The sequence below is a fragment of the Propithecus coquereli genome, unplaced genomic scaffold (assembly GCF_000956105.1).
Source record: "Propithecus coquereli isolate 6110/MARCELLA unplaced genomic scaffold, Pcoq_1.0 Scaffold127, whole genome shotgun sequence".
Classification (NCBI taxonomy): Eukaryota; Metazoa; Chordata; class Mammalia; order Primates; family Indriidae; genus Propithecus; species Propithecus coquereli.
Window position 1 is genome coordinate 4,693,309 of NW_012136858.1, and position 19,564 is coordinate 4,712,872.

A 19,564-nucleotide genomic window follows, 5' to 3' on the forward strand; every position below is an offset into this window, starting at 1 on the left:
AATAAAAAGAATTCTGGATTTGAAGCAAACAGCTGGGTTAGTATTTCCTTTTTTTTTTTTTTTAATTTCAACATATTATGGGAGTACAATAGTATTTCAACTCCATGATTTCACAGTTATGTGACCTTAGGTTATTTCTTCCATCTTCCTGAATCTCAGTGTCCTTCTCTATAAAATAAAGATAATACAAATATCATGGTATGATTTAGAAGATTAAATGAGATGAAAATATCAAGTATTATATACCATATATGCACACCACTAAGCATAGCATACCATTGTGCTCAGTGTTGAGAGACAAATCTTCATGGGACTCACGTTTCTGCATGTCTTGAAAACAAGGCACAAACTGCCTTGTTCTGGACTATCTTTTCAAGGATATTTGTATAACAAACAGATTTGTAAAACAGAAATACTCCCTCACTCCACAGCAAAGGTCAGGCATCCTTACTGCTCATCATAAAAGACTCAGGGTTTCTCTCTGGTAACACGGCACACTGCTTATGGAGGTATCATCTGACCCTGTTCACATTGTGCTGTGGGAAAAAGAGGGGCTTGGGGAACTGACAAAAAAAATTGTTGATACTCTGGTATCAATTACTGCTAATGCTATGAATAGCAAAATCCTTTTCTTTCACTCCAGGGTCTTATGTTTTCTGCCACCATCATGGAACTGTGGTAGGCTAAATGGAAGAGCAAAATCACAGACCCTTCACGTTCTTGACACTGAGCACTTTCTGTTAACATTATCTCATTAGATTTTATCAGTAGCCCTGTAAAGTTAAGCAAAATATTACATGGTATAAGTGAAGTATCCCATAAATAGCAGTTATTATTATCTTCATCATTATCATTATTAATCCTTGCAACAGTCCTGTAAACTTTGAATCAATACCATCATCTTACACCTGACAGATTAGTTAACTTGCCAAGAGTTAGTCACACAAATCGTGGGGCTGGAACTTTAATCCATCCCACTATTACCATGTCATCTTATAGCTTTAAAATTATAATCTCATTCAGTGAAACTGTAAATTTTATATGACATCACAACAGAGATAATCAGGTACTCATTCTTCAAATATGTATTAAATCCCTTCTATGTTCCAGGCACTTTGCCGGTGCTGGGGAAATAACATTGAATAAGACATGTTCTCTGTCTTCATGAAGCTTACAGAGGAAACATACATGAAAACTAGACAAAACAATAAAATAATTACTAACTCTTACAACTGTCATGACAGAAGCAAACAAGGGACTGCGATAGAGAACTGGAGGACAAATTTTTCAAATTGTAGGTTGCCAGTAAGAAATAAATTCGTGAGTCTCAACCACCAGTTTTTGAAAAATGTAGTTCAGAATAGAAAAGGATATATACACATTATGAGCTATGTATTGTTTTATGAAACTTTCTTTTTGCATAAAGGGTCATGGTATAAAATGCATTTCTTTTAAGCAAAGGGAATAATCTATTCAATGAGAATGCAATGGGAATGGAAAGACCTTGCTATGTTAGAAAAACAGAAAATAACATTGTGGTTAGAACCCTATAGAAAGGATAGCGTGGCATGAATTGAGGTTGGAGAAAGAAGCTAAAGTTCTGGCAGAGACTCTGTGCAATGTAAAAAGATTAGTGACACAATTTGATTTACATTTTAGAAGTCGCTTTTCTTGATACATGGAGAATGGATTGGAAGGAGGGCAAGACTAGGTGATAATGGTAGCTCGGTTTGCAATAGAAAAAGGGAGGGCAGCAGCAATGGAAAGGAGTGAATGAATTCAAGATATTTTGAAGATAAATTCAATAGGACCTGCTGAAATAAGGCATCAGAAGCATACTCTAAATTTCAGTCATACCCAAATATTGTGGTTCCATTAACACACCATGCTTTCCAGATGTGTCTATGCACATGCTCCTTTTAGCATACTGCACCCCTCCCCTAACTCTCACCCTATTTACTTGACACACTTACCCATACTCACTTCAAGACTGAGTCTCAACATCAATTTTTCCACAAAGCCTTCTCTGACCCTTAGGAGCTTTCTTCTCTACGTTCCCTTAGCACCTTGTGCATGCTTCTAATGGAGTGGTTACAGACTGCATTGTAATAACCTGTTTATATCTGTTTCCCAAGCTGTCTGGAGCCATTCCAGGGCAGAAACCATTTATTTATTCCCTTTTAACTTTGAGCCTGATGACAGTGCTTAGAAAACTGCAGACTCATTAATCAAAGTTTGCTAAATGTACATGACATTGCATGTAATACATTCCTTCATTCCTAAACTAGTAAAGGGATCTTCAATACTTAGTAAAAGTACTAAGTACAGGTTCAGTATCCCTTATCCAAAATGCTTGGGGCCATAAATTTTTTGAATTTCAGATTTTAGAATATTTGCATTATATTCACCCATTGAGCATCCCTAATGTGAAAATCCGAAATGCTCCAACTAGCATTTCCTTTGAGGGTCATGTCAGCACCCAAAAAGTTTCAAATTTTGGAGCATTTCGGATTTCAGATTTTTGTATTAGGGATGTTCAACCTGTGTTGTACATGTTTTTATTTATCTTCAAGTTTTGGATCATTCCTCAATGACTCCATATTCAGAGAAATATGTATCTGCATAATTTACATGGCCATATAAATCCATTAGATTCTGTTTAATGATCAGATTGTATTTCTTGCTTTGACAAACTAAACAGCATAGTGTATAGGAAAGATCTGAATTTGGTGTTAGATCTCTGTTCATAAACCAACTCTACAATTTATTGACTCTGTGGCTTTGGGTAGGTTATTTAGTCTGATATCAATTTGCTCATTTGTATAATAATTTAATACTTTTATATCATAGGTTGCCACGGGGCCTAAATGTGAATGTAAAGTAACTACCACAAATATATACTCAATAAATGTTAGTTCCTGTTCCTCCAACTTACCTTCTTTACAAGGAAGAATATAATCTTTGCAAAACTAAACACAATATATTTCTCATCACGGCACGCTATCTTGACCTAAGGGCCGAGAGCAGAAACCATCTACCCCCAAACCCAGTTTGGATACTGTGGTCCAAAACTACCAACCCCAATATAATTTACTGTCTACATAAACATGACTTTATTATTACTTTGTCTTCATTAACATAACTTTACTATTCTAGAAGACTCCTGCCCAGAAAAACAACTGAATTGTTCATTATAGGAACCTTCTGAAAAATCTATCAGGTCAATAGAAAGCATCAAGAGTTTATGCCTTAAGATTCCTTGCTTGCTCTTTCCACCAATCTTAAACTGCTATATCAAGATCAGTGTCCAATCCTAATCAGCCATCTGCCCCTGCAAGCCCCTCCAACCCTCTGCTACTGAAAAACCGGCCTTAAACCATGCTTCAAATTATTAATAAAATTTCACCTGGCTTTCCCAGTTTGAGACACTACCAAAGCTCTGTTGAGGTGGTAGTCTTCCTTACCCTAGCAAGCAATAAACTCAGCTTTGTCTTATCTAAAGGTCGTGTTGGTGATGCATGCGAAATCACCATTGGAAAGGGCAGGCAGTACATCTGTAAGCATAAAGACAAGGCAGAGGGATTTCCCCACAAATGTCTAGAAACACTACAAAAATGAGCTAAGTTAAATTATATACCCGGTAAAATATGTCCATTAATATGTACGTTAATAAAAAGGAAATGGTTTATCAAGACCACAATAGAAAGTTTCCTTGCAAAATTCCCCAAGTGGCCATGAAGTCTTAAAAATTCTTTTTGACGAATCCCAGGTTTGTATTACCATTTTTTATGCCTTTTCTCATTACAGAGCTGTTCAAATACGACTCTGAATCAAGAAAAATTGGGTCTCAGATATCTCATGTATCTTTGGAAGTTACCAAAAATAATTCTAGGATAGGCTGCCAAAACGACTGCAAGAGAAATACCAGCTTTTAAATTAGATCCTTTCGAATGGCAATTCAGATCCATCATCAACTTCACTAAGTGAAATGAACACTAATTTCTACAGGGTCTAATCATGGCCTAATGACTTTCAACCCAGGTAAAGCCATACAAACTGTGGGGTGGGGAGGAGTGACGGAAACAAGTGCCTTTCAAGGTTTACTCCGACCCTCCACAGGTTTGCCTCTGGAGCTCTAGCAGCACCAGAGAAGGGGGAGGAGGTGGCGGAAGGAAACGGAATTCCATGGAACCCGCTCTCCCTCTGACTGAGGACTGGCCCGCAGCGGCGAAAGTGCTTTGGGATCCATGGCTCAGCGGGGCCCCTCCTTCTCCCGGTTCCGATATCCGTACCTGGCAGGCGATGGACCTGCGAAACCCGCACGCCATGACTGGCTCTAGGAAGCGCGCCACAGTCCCGCCCCCGCCCCGCCCTCTTTTATGCCCCGCCTCCATGCACCGGAAGCCCGCCCTGGAGCATGACGCCAGCCAATCAAGGGCCCGCGTGTCCCGCCGCTAACCTCTGCCCTGCTGCCGCGAGGGAGCGCGGGAAATCCCGAGTGCATCTGGAATTCGCGGGGACGCTAGGACCATGGCCACCTCCTCGGTGTCCAAGGTACGTTGAGGCGGGAGCACACTGGGGCTCTGCAGCTGCCTCATTCCTCTTTGAAGAAGGGATGAAGCGGAGATTAGGTAGGCCTCGGCTCCCTGGCTTGAGAGGAGGGAGCGGCAAACTGAGCTAAGGCGTCCTTGCCCCACGTCCAGTTGAGGCCAGCTGTGCTTAGAGAGCGAGAATGCGGATCTGCCTTGTGCGGCTAGGAGTATTTTTAAGTTCTGGGTGGTGGAGATGGGATACCCCCAGGATGAGCCCCGGTGTCTGTTCCTTTTTCCCTCTCATGCAAATGTACTGTGCGCCAAGCACTCCGTTAGGTACCGAGATACAGTGATAAACAAAATAGACTCAGTTTCTGTACTCAAGAGAGACATTAAACACATAAACTGATGATCACAAATTGTGTTAGCAAGGAAAAAAGTTGTAAGTGAGAGAACAGAGGAGTGGGAAAAACCTAATACAAATTGCCAGGGGTCGGCGAAGGCTTTTTGGAAAAGGCGACATTTTGACTGAGACCTGAAAAATGACTAGAAGTTAGGCAAAGGATTGGGGGGAGGAGGGCAGAGAGAACGACATGTTCTTTGGCCCAGAAAATAGAAATAAAATGGCACATTGAAGGAATTGAAAAATCGGTGTAATCGGAAAGTAGACAAAGAGCGGGAACGTTATGAAAATGAAAAAGTAATGCAGATGTGAGTGTGGAAAGGCAAGGATTTGCAAGACATAGTTTAGTTGGTAAGATAATAAACCCTTGGTCTACATTGTCCAATATGGTAGCCGCTAGCCACATGTGGCTGTTAAATTTGAATTAAAATTACGTAAGATTAAATATAATTAATAACATTCCTTAGTTTCACTAGACACATTGCAAGTGCTCAATCACCACATGTGGCCATAGCTACCAATTAGCGCAGATATGGGACATTTCTATCATTACAGAAAGTTCTATCAGACGGGGCTGCTCTGGACCATGTAAAGTAAAACTTTTAGTTCTATTGTAAGTGTAGCAGGAAGCTCCTGAAGTTAAGCTATCTAATGAAGCTGAAAATGAAGGTGAAGACGCTGCAAAGACATTTTCCCCTGTGTTAAAACAGCCGATTAGTCCGGGCGTGGTGGCTCACGCCTGTAATCCTAGCTCTCTGGGAGAACGAGGCGGACGGGTTGTTTGAGCTCAGGAGTTCGAAACCAGCCTGAGCAAGAGCGAGACTCCGTCTCTACTAAAATTAGAAAGAAATTAATTGGACAACTAAAAATATATAGAAAAAATTAGCCGGGCATGGTGGCGCATGCCTGTAGTCCCAGCTACTCGGGAGGCTGAGGCAGGAGAATCGCTTGAGCCCAGGAATTTGAGGTTGCTGTGAGCTAGGATGACACCACGGCACTCTAGCCCAGGCAACACAGTGAGACTCTGTCTCAAGAAAAAAAAAAAAAACAGCAGATTAATGGATCTGATTTTTGATTTTGATTAAAATGGTCTATGAGAAGTATGCTTTCCAAAAGTACATTTCAAGGAGAGAGTACAAGCCTTAGGGTTTATGGTTACAAAGGACTGGCTCTGATGCTAGGTGCAAAGGCCGGAAGAGATTTAACTGTACTAGTATTTTTATAAAGATTAGTGCTGTTTTTGTTTTTAGGTTTTAAGTGGTCTATCCCTTAATCCTGTTTGTTGCAAAAGCACTTCTTATTTTTGTGTATCTTCCAGAAAGTAAGATTTTTTCAGGAAAGCATTTTTGGCATTTATAACAAATGCTTGTATTGGGATGATTATGAAGTGGACCTTACATAAATAAGAACCTTTAAGGAATATTTCAGGAATTCATGGAACTGCTAGCTATTTTTTTAAAGCTATCTAAACATTTTTCCTTTCTTTCCTCATGATATTTTCTGGCCTTTGGCCCTTCTCCTAGACTTCTTCCTTCATGTCAAACACCATCATTTGACCATCAGTTCAAAGCGGCTAACCATATTGTTACCAGTATTAGAATCCATTCTGGGCATTCCTTGTATCTTACTCCTTTGAAGCTCCTTTTCCTTTTCTGAATTGCAGGTGGATGTGGAAAGGAGGCAATGACAAACTTATGGTTCCACATACTTTTTCTAAATATTCATGTGTATGTCACATAGTTCCACTAGTAGCATATATAAGAATATAAGGCACAGTTCTTCATTTGGAAACTGTAATCCAAGTAGCCACTTTGTATTTGCACAGCTGTCTTTAACAATATCCTGAGATGACTTTTCCTGCGTATATTTCTTTCATTCTCCATAGAGATAGAAATCTTTAAGAAGCTATCTATGTGTTACGACTTTAGGATCGGTAGAATAGTCTAGTACCAGTAACTTGGGCTATGTACCACTAGTCAAATAATAATGTGAAACCACCAGGAAAATTACTTGGCAAACACTTATTCTTTCCATATCCTGATTGCCTAATGTATATGTTAGCACTATCCTAAACACTGGGGAAACAATCATAAATAAAATACAATCTGTGTTCTGAAGGTGCTTACAATCTCCTTGGGGAGACAGACCCATAAATAACTGATGCACAATGAAATTGGTTTAAAACAATGCAAAATAAAGATGTTTATGTACTATGACATCTCAGGGAAAGGAGCATTTCTGGCTAGAGAATCAGGGAAGGTTTCCCAGAGGAGATAAGTTTTGAGTCAGACTTTCATGGATAAATGTATAAGAGTTTATCAGATGAAGAATGGTGAAGAAAGGTGTAAGGTGAAAACAGTAGCCAAAATTGTCTATTTCTTGTCAAGGTTATAGATACTTGGGTATAATTAAATAATTTTGGGGTAGGGAGAGCATCCCTATTTTCTACCTTCTTGATCTTCATCTTAATGTATAGTATTAATTCCTCTAAATTTTATAATAATGGAAACTTTCTGGTTTAAATTTCATCAGTTTTTATTTCCTTTATCTGCCTCTTAGATCACATCCTATGGGAGGGAGGGGAAAGAAATGGATAGTCCCTTTGTTGTTTTAGAATTTTCCTTCTATAATTCAAAGGGAAGTGATTCTTAAAACTTGAAAGAAACATCTACACTCCCCTTTTTTTTAAACAAAATCTGCTTATCTATAAAATACTTGGTTAATCAGATTTGTCTCCTCCTTGGCAACTTTAAGCCTTTTGTCTTTCTTTCATAGGGCTGCTTTGTTTTCAAGCCAGACTTCAAGAAGAGAAAGATCTCTGTGCCAGTAGGTAAGTTGCTTAATATCAAATTTGTTAGTCATCCCCCCCCATGTTGTCTTAAACTTTAAGACTTAATCCTAATTGAATTTAGTAATTTTTTTGTCTAATCTTGGCTTATTTGCTGTGTTGATGTAGCAGTTACGTTCCAAGGCATTGGTCAGAGGGATAAGAGTACACCTCAGGGTTCTAATCCAAATGTACTATCAAAAGACAAATTGGAAAGTAAATTTCCTTCCAAGGATATGTTGCCATTATTTAAAGAAGAGTGTCTTTTTGATGACTTCCCTGCCATTGTTTCTTTATCTACAGCTTTAGAAATGAAAATGAAAGTCAATGTCTATTAGAAAAGCATTTTGATCCTTGATTGAGTAATCCAAACAATTATAAAAGCTGATTGGCCATCTGGATTTCTAATAATGAGGGAAATAAAATGATAATTGATTACACAGAAAATCTAAAAAAGAAAAAGACTACAAATTTGTGTATATTTTCTAAGGAAAATTGTGCAAAAATTATTTCTAAGTCAAATATATAGTATTTATGGGAGACTTAAATATGCTTAAATTTGGTGTGGTATTCCAATTTATGAATAAACTTGACAAGGTAAATTAAAGAAAAAAATCATCTGCATGGAACATATAGTAATAGGCTTAGTAACTATATGTGTGTTAAGTAGATATTACACATTCTAAGTTAGGGGTAGGTGCCATGCATACCAATACATGTTGAGAAAAAAAGCCCAAGATCTTCAATCTCTTGTGGTAATTCTGCCTGCTAGAGCACAAAGTTGTGGAATAATCCAGACTAGAACTAAAGTCATTTGGAGTGTGGTCCTGACCCTAACTAGCTTTATGGCCTTGACCGTGCTGTTTAACCTTTCTCTGGATGTCCTCATCTGTAAAATGAGGGGCTAGATTGACTTATCACTAAGATTTCTTCCTATTCTCATTCCATGTTTCAAAGAGCTAACATGTAGAACTTCGTGAGACAATTATAAAAAACCATGTGGAGAAATTTGTGTTATCATGGACTGTTACCACTTTGGCCTTGTGGTTTGTGTTCCAAGACTTCCATCTCTCAGTAGCCTGAGGAAAAGGAAAAAGCTGGGAAGTAACAGCCAGAGACATTCTATTCTCAGATCTGCTACATATTTGCAAGTGACCCAGATTCTCTGCTTATTAATTTTCACACCTTTTCTACCAGTTTGTGCCCTCTATCCTCTCTTATACATACAGGCGTCCCACACAATTCTTCTCAATCACTTTTTATTCCAACTAAAACAAACTTGTTAAGTTATTAGAGGAGTGGGTTTTAAATACAGACACACATATTATTAAGGGAGTGGATTTTCATCACTTAGCCACATACACGCACACACACATACACACTCACACACCCATGTGGGTAAGAGAGAAAAGACATTAATTTGTTTTAAAAAGACAAAACAACAGCAGAGATTGTCTTAAGCCTCAGTGGTTCCTGAGATGAAGTGAGGGAAATTGACTGCAAATGGACAAAGGGAACTTCTCTGCCTTGATTGAGGGACTAGTTATATGAGTGTTTACTTGTGTCAAACTGTTAAGATAGGTATGTTTTATTGCAAATTATACCTCAGTAAAATTAAATTATTAAAAAAATACTGTCTCTACTTTTTTCATTTATCTCCAGATATCTGTTTAGTGATCGAGTTATAATATTAATAAGAAAACTTCTTCAAACAAATCACAATATTACTGTCAGTCAGAAAGTGTTTATTGCATTGGATCTCAATCATAGCCATACATGAGAATCACTTGGGGAACCTTTTTTTTACCCTCAATCCTATTCCTTCTATAGACTTGGGGAACTTTTAAAAAACTTTTTATTTTGATATAATTGTAGATTCACATATAGTTACATGTAATAGTATGTTCCCTTCCACCAGTTTTCCCCAGTGGTAATATATTACATAACTGTAGTACAGTATCACAACCAAGAAACTGACATTGATATAATCCCCTGACCTTATTCAGGTTTCAACTTGGGGGACTTTTAAAAAAATACAGGTTTACTATCCCTTATCTGAAATTCTTAGGACCAGAAGTGTTTTTGATTTCGAATTTTTTCAGATTTTAAAATATTTACATATACATCATGAGATATCTTGGGACTGGGACCCACGTCTAAACACAAGATTCACTTATATTTCTTATACACCTTATACACATAGCCTCAAGATAATTTTATACAATATTTTTAATAATTTTGCACACAAAACAAAATTTTGACTACAACCCATCATGTGAGGTCAGGTGTGAAATTTTCCACTGGTGGTGTCATGTTAGCCCTCAAGAAGTTTCATATTTGGGAGATTTCAGATTTTAGATTTCTGGATTAGGGATGCTCAACCTGTACCAATATCCTAACCCTGACCAATTGAATCAGAATCACTGGGAATAGGGTATAGGTGTTGGAATTTTTTAAAAGCTCCTCACAGGCTTATTGAGTATTTATACTCAATATTCAGCACTTTGAATATTAATTGGAATGGAAAGATTATTATGTGGAATTAAGTATACCCATGTACTAGTTTTTAATTGAAAAAAAGAAAAACTGAACTATACCATTGTTTCACTAGGAAATAAATGAGAACTTGAATATGGAGAATAGGATTTCTCTAAATTATCACATCATGCAGATCTTGAGTGTTGATCCATCAGTCTGAGACTAGCCAGATAAAAGACTTGTGCTCAAGGAGAATAAAATAATAAAATACTGGTCTAATATGGGGAGAACAGGGTAGAAAGTATGACTTATAATAAGAATCCAATTTCTCATTAACAGGGGAATATACAGTAACCTAGAGCTTTATACCCTTATAGACTTATTTTTAAAGACACTTGAAGCTTTCTTAATTCTTTGCCCTCCTCCTTCCCAAAATGAAAGGCAAAAGTGATGGACTTGAAAATAGTGAACAAAGAATAACGACATTATAATTTATTTTTAAGTGATTGACTCATGAACAAATTTTAATGTTACACATCGCTACACTTACTAGATATAGTTAGGGGAAAATTCAAGACATGTTCCCTCATTATCCATGAGGGACACATAGCATGCAGTGGCGTCTGATATCATCAACACTGTAATTATAACTAATAGAATTGCTAACATTTTTTTGAGCATTAACTGTGTGCCAGACTGTTCTAAGCATTTTATATGTGTTAATTTGTTTTATCTCATCAGCAAACTATGAGGAATGTATTATTATCTCCTTTAAAATATATGAGGATATATAGACATAGAACTTTCTCAATTAAAATGTTGGTAAGTGGTAGAGCTAGGATTTGAACCCAACCTGATTCCAGGGCCCGTGGTCTAACCATTACGTAATACTGCCTCTCATAATATGAGGCAAGTTTTTGCTTATAACTTTTTGTATTAAATTTTAGCTATAATTTATTGAGATTTGTTTATAGGTCTTAGTATTATTAGTAGTAAACCTAATATGTATAATTGTATAATTTCAACTTTGGTTTAAAGGTTCATTAGGTTTTTTTTTCCCTTCATTGTGTGGATCTAAGACCAACAGATAATGTTATAATAGAAAAATCTTTGAGGAATTGACCCTGATCATAAGACAGATGGAACAGGAATGAAGGAAACATATCCAGATTTTAGCACTTGCCTTCACTGGCTTCAATTCTTGAAACAGATTGCCTGAAGAAGTAGGAAGATGCTTTGCATTTTGCCCACCATCTGTCCTGACTTCAGGACACTTGGCATGTGTTTAAGAGAAGACCATTAACTCTCCTTCTCTTCAGTATTCTGTGGATGACTGCACAAACAAAACAGCTGGACAGGAACTGGGGAGTGAGAGACTGGCAGCAGCCCTGGTACTGTAGGAAATCTTCATACTGAAGTATAGAGCTGTGAGTAGGAGCTGAGGCAGGAGGAAACCTGACAAGAGTGAAAGCTTAACATTCTTCAGTTCCTCTCAATGCTTTTTTTTTAACCTACCTGATCTATAAATAATGGAGAAGTCATGATAACAGGTTAAAGTATCCTACTACTATTGTTTTCCAATGTCAAGAGGTTTTTCATTATGTATTTTGATGCAACATTATTCAGCACATTAAAAAATTCATGTCTTGATTTGCCACTTTAACATTTTACAACAACTTTACCCATTATCAATGTAAAATGACTATTTTTGTTCTATTTAAGGCTATCTTGTTGTCCTGCCTTATCTCTTAGTAATATTGCATCTCCTTATTTTTTTGTTTGCATTTTAAAACTATAACCTTGTCTACTGTTTTACGATAAGATGACTTCAATATAATCTAAGGCTTTTGATAAAATTAAAAATCAAGCCAGGCGCAATGGCTCACGAATGTAATCCAGCACTTTGGGAGGCCGAGGCAGGAGGATTGCTTGAGGCCAGGAGTTTGAGACCAGCCTGAGCAAGAGCGAGAGCCTGTCTCTACAAAAAATAGAAAAATTAGCCAGGCGTGGTGGCATGCACTTGTAGTCTCAGCTACTCAGGAGGCCGAGGCAGGAGAATCACTTGAGCCGGGGCGACACAGTGAGACTGTCTCAAAAAAAAAAAAGATACTTTATAAAAACTGTGGGTCAACTATGATTAAAAGAAAGTTCCTTGACATGAAAGAGAATTTCTATTCCAAACTATCAGTTAACATTAAAACTTGATGGTAAAAAAAAAAAAAAACTTGATGGTAAAATACTAATGACAGAAATTTAACACCACGAAAACTTTAGCTGTTGCAATGAAATATGTAGCAGTAAACAACAAGAAATATGAAGGAAAGTGGAAAACTATTAGGAATCAAAAATATTAAAGGAAGAGACACCTGTGATGTTTTTGGATGAGAATTTTTTAAGACATATTAAAGATGATATTTCTCCCCAACTCAGCCTACAAATTTGATTTTAACTAGTCAAAATACCAATGAAGTTATTTTTGAGAAGTGACAAAATTAATTTGAAAGAATGGATTAAAGTTTTTTGAAAAAGAATAACAATGTTTGGTGGCAGTGGGACAAAACCTGGATCTACTGATACAGGAATATCAGTAGATATATGTAGGGCTGATATAGGAATAAGGTTGAATTAAAAAAAAAAGTTCAAAAATAGTTAAAAGTATATGTAAGTATTTAGACTATTAGGGCATGTCAGGTCAGTGGGAGAAGGATGAATTATTCAGTAAATGAATGTTTTTCAAACCAAAAGTCATAATCCATGTGTGAGTTAGGAAATCAATTTAGTGGACCATCATAATTGTTTTAAAAACAGAAAAGAAAACATTTGTTATTCCATGATAAGGCTGAGTATTGTTTCATGAGACTTTCGTTTTTGTTTGTTGTATGTATGTGTGTTGGATTATGATGTAAAACGTATTCCTTAATGTGGATCATGGTTTAAAATGTTTGAAAACCACTGCAATAAATGGTATTTTGGCAAATGGCTAACCAGTTGAAGAAAACATTCAAAAAGGATATAAAAATATATAGACAGAATAAGTGACGGACTGGACTAATCTCTGTCGATGGAACAAAAACATAAGGATAGTAGCAGTAAGAATCATTTAACAGAGGAGAGTTCAAAGCAAATATATTAAGCAAAGTATACAAGGTAATAGAATAAGAACAAATAATGGAAACATATTAATATTAAATGTGTATACCTCAAACCAAAAACTATTAATTAAACTCAAACCATTAAATAAAAACTGTTAGAAATTCAACCTGAAGATACAGTTAGTATCTTAAAAATGAGAGGTATATAAATGAAATTCAAAGGATATTGAATGTTACCTATCCCCAAATATATATATATTTTTTGATGTATATAAAAAATTCAACCTCTATCACTTACTGTGTGACTTTGCACACAGTTTCTAACTTTTACTATGTAAAAAAAGAAACTGATTAATTTCTTTCTGTGTTTTTAGGGGACTATTTTAGTAAGGGGAGTAATGAGTCTGAGGACAGTAAGCTTCGATTTGAAACTTATCAGTTGATGTGGCAACAGATGAAATCTGAAACTGAGGTGAATACTTTTTTTGATAATATTTCCTATTTCTCTGATACCATAAATCTCATATGTTTTGCTTCCCATCTGCTTTTCTATCAATTTACAAGAGTACTGATGAAATACAGGAAATATTGGTCAAGTATAATCTGTGTATCCTAAAAAAACCCTCCTATTTCAAATATTATGCATAGCTCCAGGTACTAGCACATGTTTATGATAGCTGTTAAGACAAGGAGCTTTTAAATGGTGGTGCTCTTAAATTATCCATTCAGTTATACAAGTATGAAATAAACGATTTCTGAACTCCTTCACTCCCTCATCCTCATATCCAGTTACCATGTTCTTTATATTCTATCTCTGAAAAATTTCTTCACTGTAGCAAATTGGTGGCTCTAGTGCCAACGTTTTGAGCCGATGGCTAGTTTTGTTTGGCCAACACAGTGTTACAGTTTCTGTTTTGTTTTGGGAGGGTTATGCACTTTCCAGTTTGTTACTGCCTCCCACCAGTTTTTATTGCTTTATACCTAGTGGCCTTGCTCATTCATATATTCCATGTGATCCTTGAGGGTATTTGGATTTGTGGATTGCAGTTTAGGCCCTCTTTATTTCTTAACCTGGATTGTTGTAATATCCTCCTAGCTTGCATGCTTGACTCTGATAACAAACCCTTCAATCTGCCACCAGATTGCCCTTATGACACCATTGCCAATTTAGAAAAGTCCTCCCATTAGGCAAATGCAGCCCTATGCCAGGTTACAGGGATTATCCAGCCCTGATGCCAGATTAACCCTTCTTAACCCTGATCTAATCATGCCTTTATTTCACATTCCTTCCATGTTTCTCCCCACCGGATAAAATCCAAACCCTTTAACATCATATATATTTTTTCTTGGTCTGGACCTTTGCTTATCTGTCCAGCCTCATTTCCTACCACTTCTCATGTTTTTTGAGCTTAGCTGTATCTGTGGTTGACTAGATATTTGGTGCTTTCTTCCTTCCTTGCCTCCCCCACTCCTTATTCCTTCTAACTTTCCTTTACCCCTGTCACCTCCTCTATTACCTGCTAATGCCTTGGTTCAAATGTATCACCTGCTTAGCTTAACTTAGGTGGTCCTACCCTTGGCTCCTATATTATGGCACTCTACACAGTATATCTTCATTTTAAGTGTTCTTGTTTAATTTCTTCACTCTTTTAGGGTAGAAGCTATCTTTCATTCATAAGGTGGTTAGTAAATGTTAGTTGAATGAATAAATGAGAGGAATTTTTAAATGGGAGAATCCAAAATGCTAATCACTAGAGATTTTAGGAATAAACATTTTTTTATTTGATCCAGTTTTTAATCATTTTACATGAAATCTTTCCAAAACCAGGAAAGACACATCAGATTACTACTAATAATAATAATTCATAAAGTTTTGTGTTTTCTTTGTAGCGACTACAAGAAGAATTAAATAAAAACCTGTTTGACAATTTAATTGAATTTCTGCAAAAGTCTCATTCTGGATTCCAGAAGAATTCAGGAGACTTGGGCTGTCAGATAAAACTCAGAGAAATTCCAACTGCTGCTCTTGTTCTTGGTTTGTATGTGTTTGTTCATACGTGCATGTGTTTATTTTTTTAATTGTTTTTTTATTGTCGAGAATAGTGGGAAATCACCTCTTCTGATAAACCTGTTTTCTCTCTTATTTACAGAATTAAACCAACTATAGTTTTTTTTCATACTTTCAAAACCAATAAGAGTTCTTTACATCTTTTTTTTTTTTTGAGACAGAGTCTCACTGTGTTGCCCGGGCTAGAGTGCCGTGGCGTCATCCTAGCTCACAGCAACCTCAAACTCCTGTGCTCAAGCGATTCTCCTGCCTCAGCCACCTGAGTATGGCGTAGCTGGGACTACAGGCACACACCATCATGCCCGGCTAATTTTTCTATTTTTTGTAGAGACGGGGTCTTACTCTTGCTCAGGCTAGTCTCGAACTCCTGAGCTCAAACAGTCCACCTGCCTCAGCCTCCCAAAGTGCTAGGATTACTGGCGTGAGCCACCGTGCCCGGCCAAGTTCTTTACATCTTTACAGGTGATCATCTGTGAATTAAAAGGAACTGATTCAGCTAGTGCTCCCTTCAACTTTTTGTCAGAGGAAAAATATATTTGTTTTACTCTTCCATAGATATGAGACTTTATGAGATTTGTATTTAGTGATAAAGAAACCACCAGTGTGTTATTCAATTTTAATACATTTTTTGTCATATAGTGAGTTCAATGGAATTACTCTGTGACCTTAATTTTATTTTCCTGTGCTTCTAAGTTTTTCAAACTTAGATTGTTTCATTGTATTGATGTTAATTGCCTATAAAAGGGTTTGGATGAATTATGTGTAAATTGCTTTGAGATTGCAGGTTGTAAATTTCTTAGGCACTTAATATCCATCATTGTTATCCCATCTTTGCCAAACGTGGATTCCAGGATAATGGAAAAAAATTTCTTTGGAATATTAGCAAATTTCCTTCATTTCTTTTGAAAACAAAGTTGAATTTACTTGGGTTCCAAACATGCTTTTCATTTCACTTTCAATTTATTTGTTTAGGATTTGTTATACTAGTGGGCTCTGAGGTAAGAAATTAATTCTCTTATTTAATACTGCCTCCAATACTGTTCATTATCCATATCTTATTCCGGATATTCATGACAATAGTTCTTTAACTTTCATGTACCTACGGATAACCTCCAGGGATTGTATTAAAATGCAGATTTTTGTTAATAGGTCTGGGGTGGGGCCTGAAATTCTGCTTTTCTAACAAACTTCCAGCTGATGCCCATACTGCTGATTCTGGGACCCACAAGACTCAAGGGAATGATTTTTATAATGTTTTGGACCCACTTTACAGTGTAGCTTGCCATCTAATTTCAAAACCCCTTTTATTTATGGACGAGAAACTGGGGCCCAATGATGGCCTACTCGTACTGTTGGATGCTTTATTTCTCTACTGCCAGGTTGCAGCAACTGGAGGTAGAGGGGGAGTTGGTACAATCAAGTGGGATGGCTTGATATGCTGTGAAAGCACTATTCCAGTGCTTGCCGTGCGTACTGTCAAAAAGGAAAAAAGCTAATGGAAATCATATTTCAAAATCTTGGTCTGAAGAGAACATTTTTCCAGTTAAATACATTATTGATTATCTTGTTTGCAATAGACAATTCCATTGTTTTAAGGAATATAATGTTAAATAGCCCTTGAAGTCAGTCAGTGAAAGACCAGATAAGCCAGTCTTTTACTGAACTCCCCAATTTTTTCAGGGATGCATTATTACAATCACAGACCATATGCATACTAGGAATAGTTTTGATACTACAAAAAAAAAATCTGTACTCGAATGCTTAAACACAGTGGCTTGTTTTCTGTTTGCAAAAAGGTAGCTTTTATGCTGCCAGCCAGGGTAGCTCGTGCCTATAATCCCAGCAACTCAGGAGGCTGGGGTGGGAGGATGGCTTCAGCCCAGGAGTTCGAGATCAGCCTCGGCAATGTTGTGAGACCCCATCTCTGAAAAATAAAAATCTAAAAAAAATTAAGAAAAATTAGCCAGGCGTGATGATGTGTGCCTATAGTCTCAGCTATTCAGGAGGCTGAGGCAGGAGGATCGCTTGAGCCCAGGTGTTTGAGACTGCAGTGAGCTATGATTATGCCACTGAACTCGTAGCTAGGTGACAGAGCAAGACCCTATCTCTTTGAAAAAAAAAGTATATATCCATTATAAAAATAATCTGCTAATATTTTTATTTTGGCTTTCCTGAAAAAAAAAGGTTGCTCCTTGCTGGCATGGATGATTCTGTAACTTTTCTTTTTCTTCCAATCAATGAGAGTTTCACAGTAGCAAGTCTCAAACACCCTGAAGGTGCCTGCTGCTATCTGCCTCAGCACCAAAGGACTTTTTAGAAATCATAGATTGTTATGTTAGGGAAGATAGCAGTTAACAGAATTTTTTCTAAAGTAGTGGGGAAATTTCCACTCACCTTTGATGACTGTATGCAGTGTACTAAAACTCTGATTTGCAGAAATGAAAACAATAGGTTCGATAAACACCAAAAAGACCTATAGTTTTAATTTTTTTTAGGTTCTTCCTTCAAATATCAGCTTAATGTCCACTTTACCTATTGTATCTAGTGTTATGATTGCTGATAGTATTAATTGTTGGATTCTCCTCAGTTGTTAAGTCAGGGTCACAGTAAGGCTGGAATTCATAACTCTTTATTTTTGAATGATTTTTTTTTTTTGAAACAGAGTCTCAGTCTGTTGCCCAGGCTAGAGAGTACAGTGGCATCATCATAGCTCACTGCAACCTCAAATTCCTGGGCTCAAGCGATCCTCCTGCCTCAGCCACCCGAGTAGCTGGGACTATAGGCGTGCTCCGCCACGCCCTTAATTTTTCTATTTTTTGTAGAGACGGGGTCTTACTCTTGCTCAGGCTAGTCTCGAACTCGTAGCCTCAAGCAATCTTCCCAACTCGGCCTCCCACGGTGCTAGGATTATAGGTTGTGAGCCACTATGCCAGGCCTCAAATGATTATTTTAAATAGCTCTTTATGAATTTGACAAAGCAATGAAATTACTCCTAAGATATTTTCAAGGGTCAACTACACATCCCCAGTAATTTTTTTGAAAGAAGAATTGCACTAAATACATTTCCTGACCACTGTAGTGTGTACCTGTAGATAGCCGTTGTTACTGAACAGGTCTTCATTTATGCAGCGTATTTTCTTGGTTTCTGTTATTAATCATGTTTTTTAAATGTTCTTGCTAATTTGCTTGATGTGTTAAATATCTTTTGTTACTGTTAAATTATTATTAATAAAAATGATCATGTTATATTGATGTATTATCCCATAGGTGTGAACGTCACAGATCATGATTTAACATTCAGAAGTCTAACAGAGGCCCTTCAGAATAATGTCACACCATATGTAGTCTCATTGCAAGCTAAAGATTGTCCAGGTAAAACATAAATGTCATAATAACCTTAGTGAGATATTACAGATTTCTTCTATCCTTTTCTCTCTCTCTCTCTCTCTCTAGCTTTCGTTATTCCTTTTTGTTGGTGAGAAAAGCACAGTGCTACATTTTCGGCAGGGTGAGGTTTAGTGGCTCCCAGAGTAATCTTGACTATTGCAGGACTCTTTGCCTCCTTTTGCTTTCTTTATCCTGGTCCCATTTCTGCCATATCAGCTTCAGTGATAGTAGTAGTCCAAGCATTTTTGCAAGATGTGTTCTTTAGTCCAGTGAAACTTTTAATAAGCAGAAAGATTTGGGACAGGAAGCTAAGAATTGGGTGATGGGGAGCTCTGGTGTAGCTCAACAGAGAGTAGACTACATGGGCTCATGTTTATAGCTATAAATTACCATATTGTCCTACTTGGAAAAGCCACTATGCTAGTAAAGGAGCTAATCTTGAGGGTCTGAAGCTATTAAATTATAAAGAGTATGCACACAAATATAGTAAAATTTGGATTTGGACTCATATAAGAGTTTTACATGCTTATATTAATTTCATATGCATAAACTGTTGGGAATTAAGTAAAAGCCCCAAAGGCATCTTCAAAAATGACTATATTAAAGATTTATAATCAGTAAAATAATTCATATAGTAACACTTATTTTTTTTGAGGGGACCTTGATAATCTTTTGTTGTCTAATGTAATTTAAATACATATCCCCAAAATAATTTATAGTTTTTATGTTTACACATTTACTTATATAGCCCTTTTATTATAGATAATACACCTAAAC

The 19,564-nt window shown here is 36.8% G+C and overlaps 2 protein-coding genes across 3 annotated transcripts in view; one reads left to right on the forward strand and one right to left on the reverse strand.

Moving 5' to 3' along the window:
* Positions 1-4,364, reverse strand: part of RARS2 (arginyl-tRNA synthetase 2, mitochondrial) — a 75,949-nt gene extending 71,585 nt beyond the window's left edge. The window contains exon 1 of the mRNA XM_012638225.1: positions 4,293-4,364. Coding sequence (XP_012493679.1) covers positions 4,293-4,328 — 36 coding nt within the window. The 5' untranslated portion in view covers positions 4,329-4,364. The remainder of the gene's footprint in view (positions 1-4,292) is intronic.
* Positions 4,365-4,503: 139 nt separating this feature from the next.
* The window catches only part of ORC3 (origin recognition complex, subunit 3), a 65,564-nt gene continuing 50,503 nt past the window's right edge, over positions 4,504-19,564 (forward strand). The window contains exons 1-5 of one of the 2 annotated variants that reach the window (XM_012638226.1): positions 4,504-4,554; positions 7,711-7,765; positions 13,707-13,804; positions 15,223-15,367; positions 18,668-18,772. In XM_012638226.1, the coding sequence (XP_012493680.1) occupies positions 4,531-4,554; positions 7,711-7,765; positions 13,707-13,804; positions 15,223-15,367; positions 18,668-18,772 (427 nt within the window). In that variant the 5' untranslated portion in view covers positions 4,504-4,530. The remainder of the gene's footprint in view (positions 4,555-7,710; positions 7,766-13,706; positions 13,805-15,222; positions 15,368-18,667; positions 18,773-19,564) is intronic. The other variant, XM_012638227.1, reaches the window with a different exon arrangement.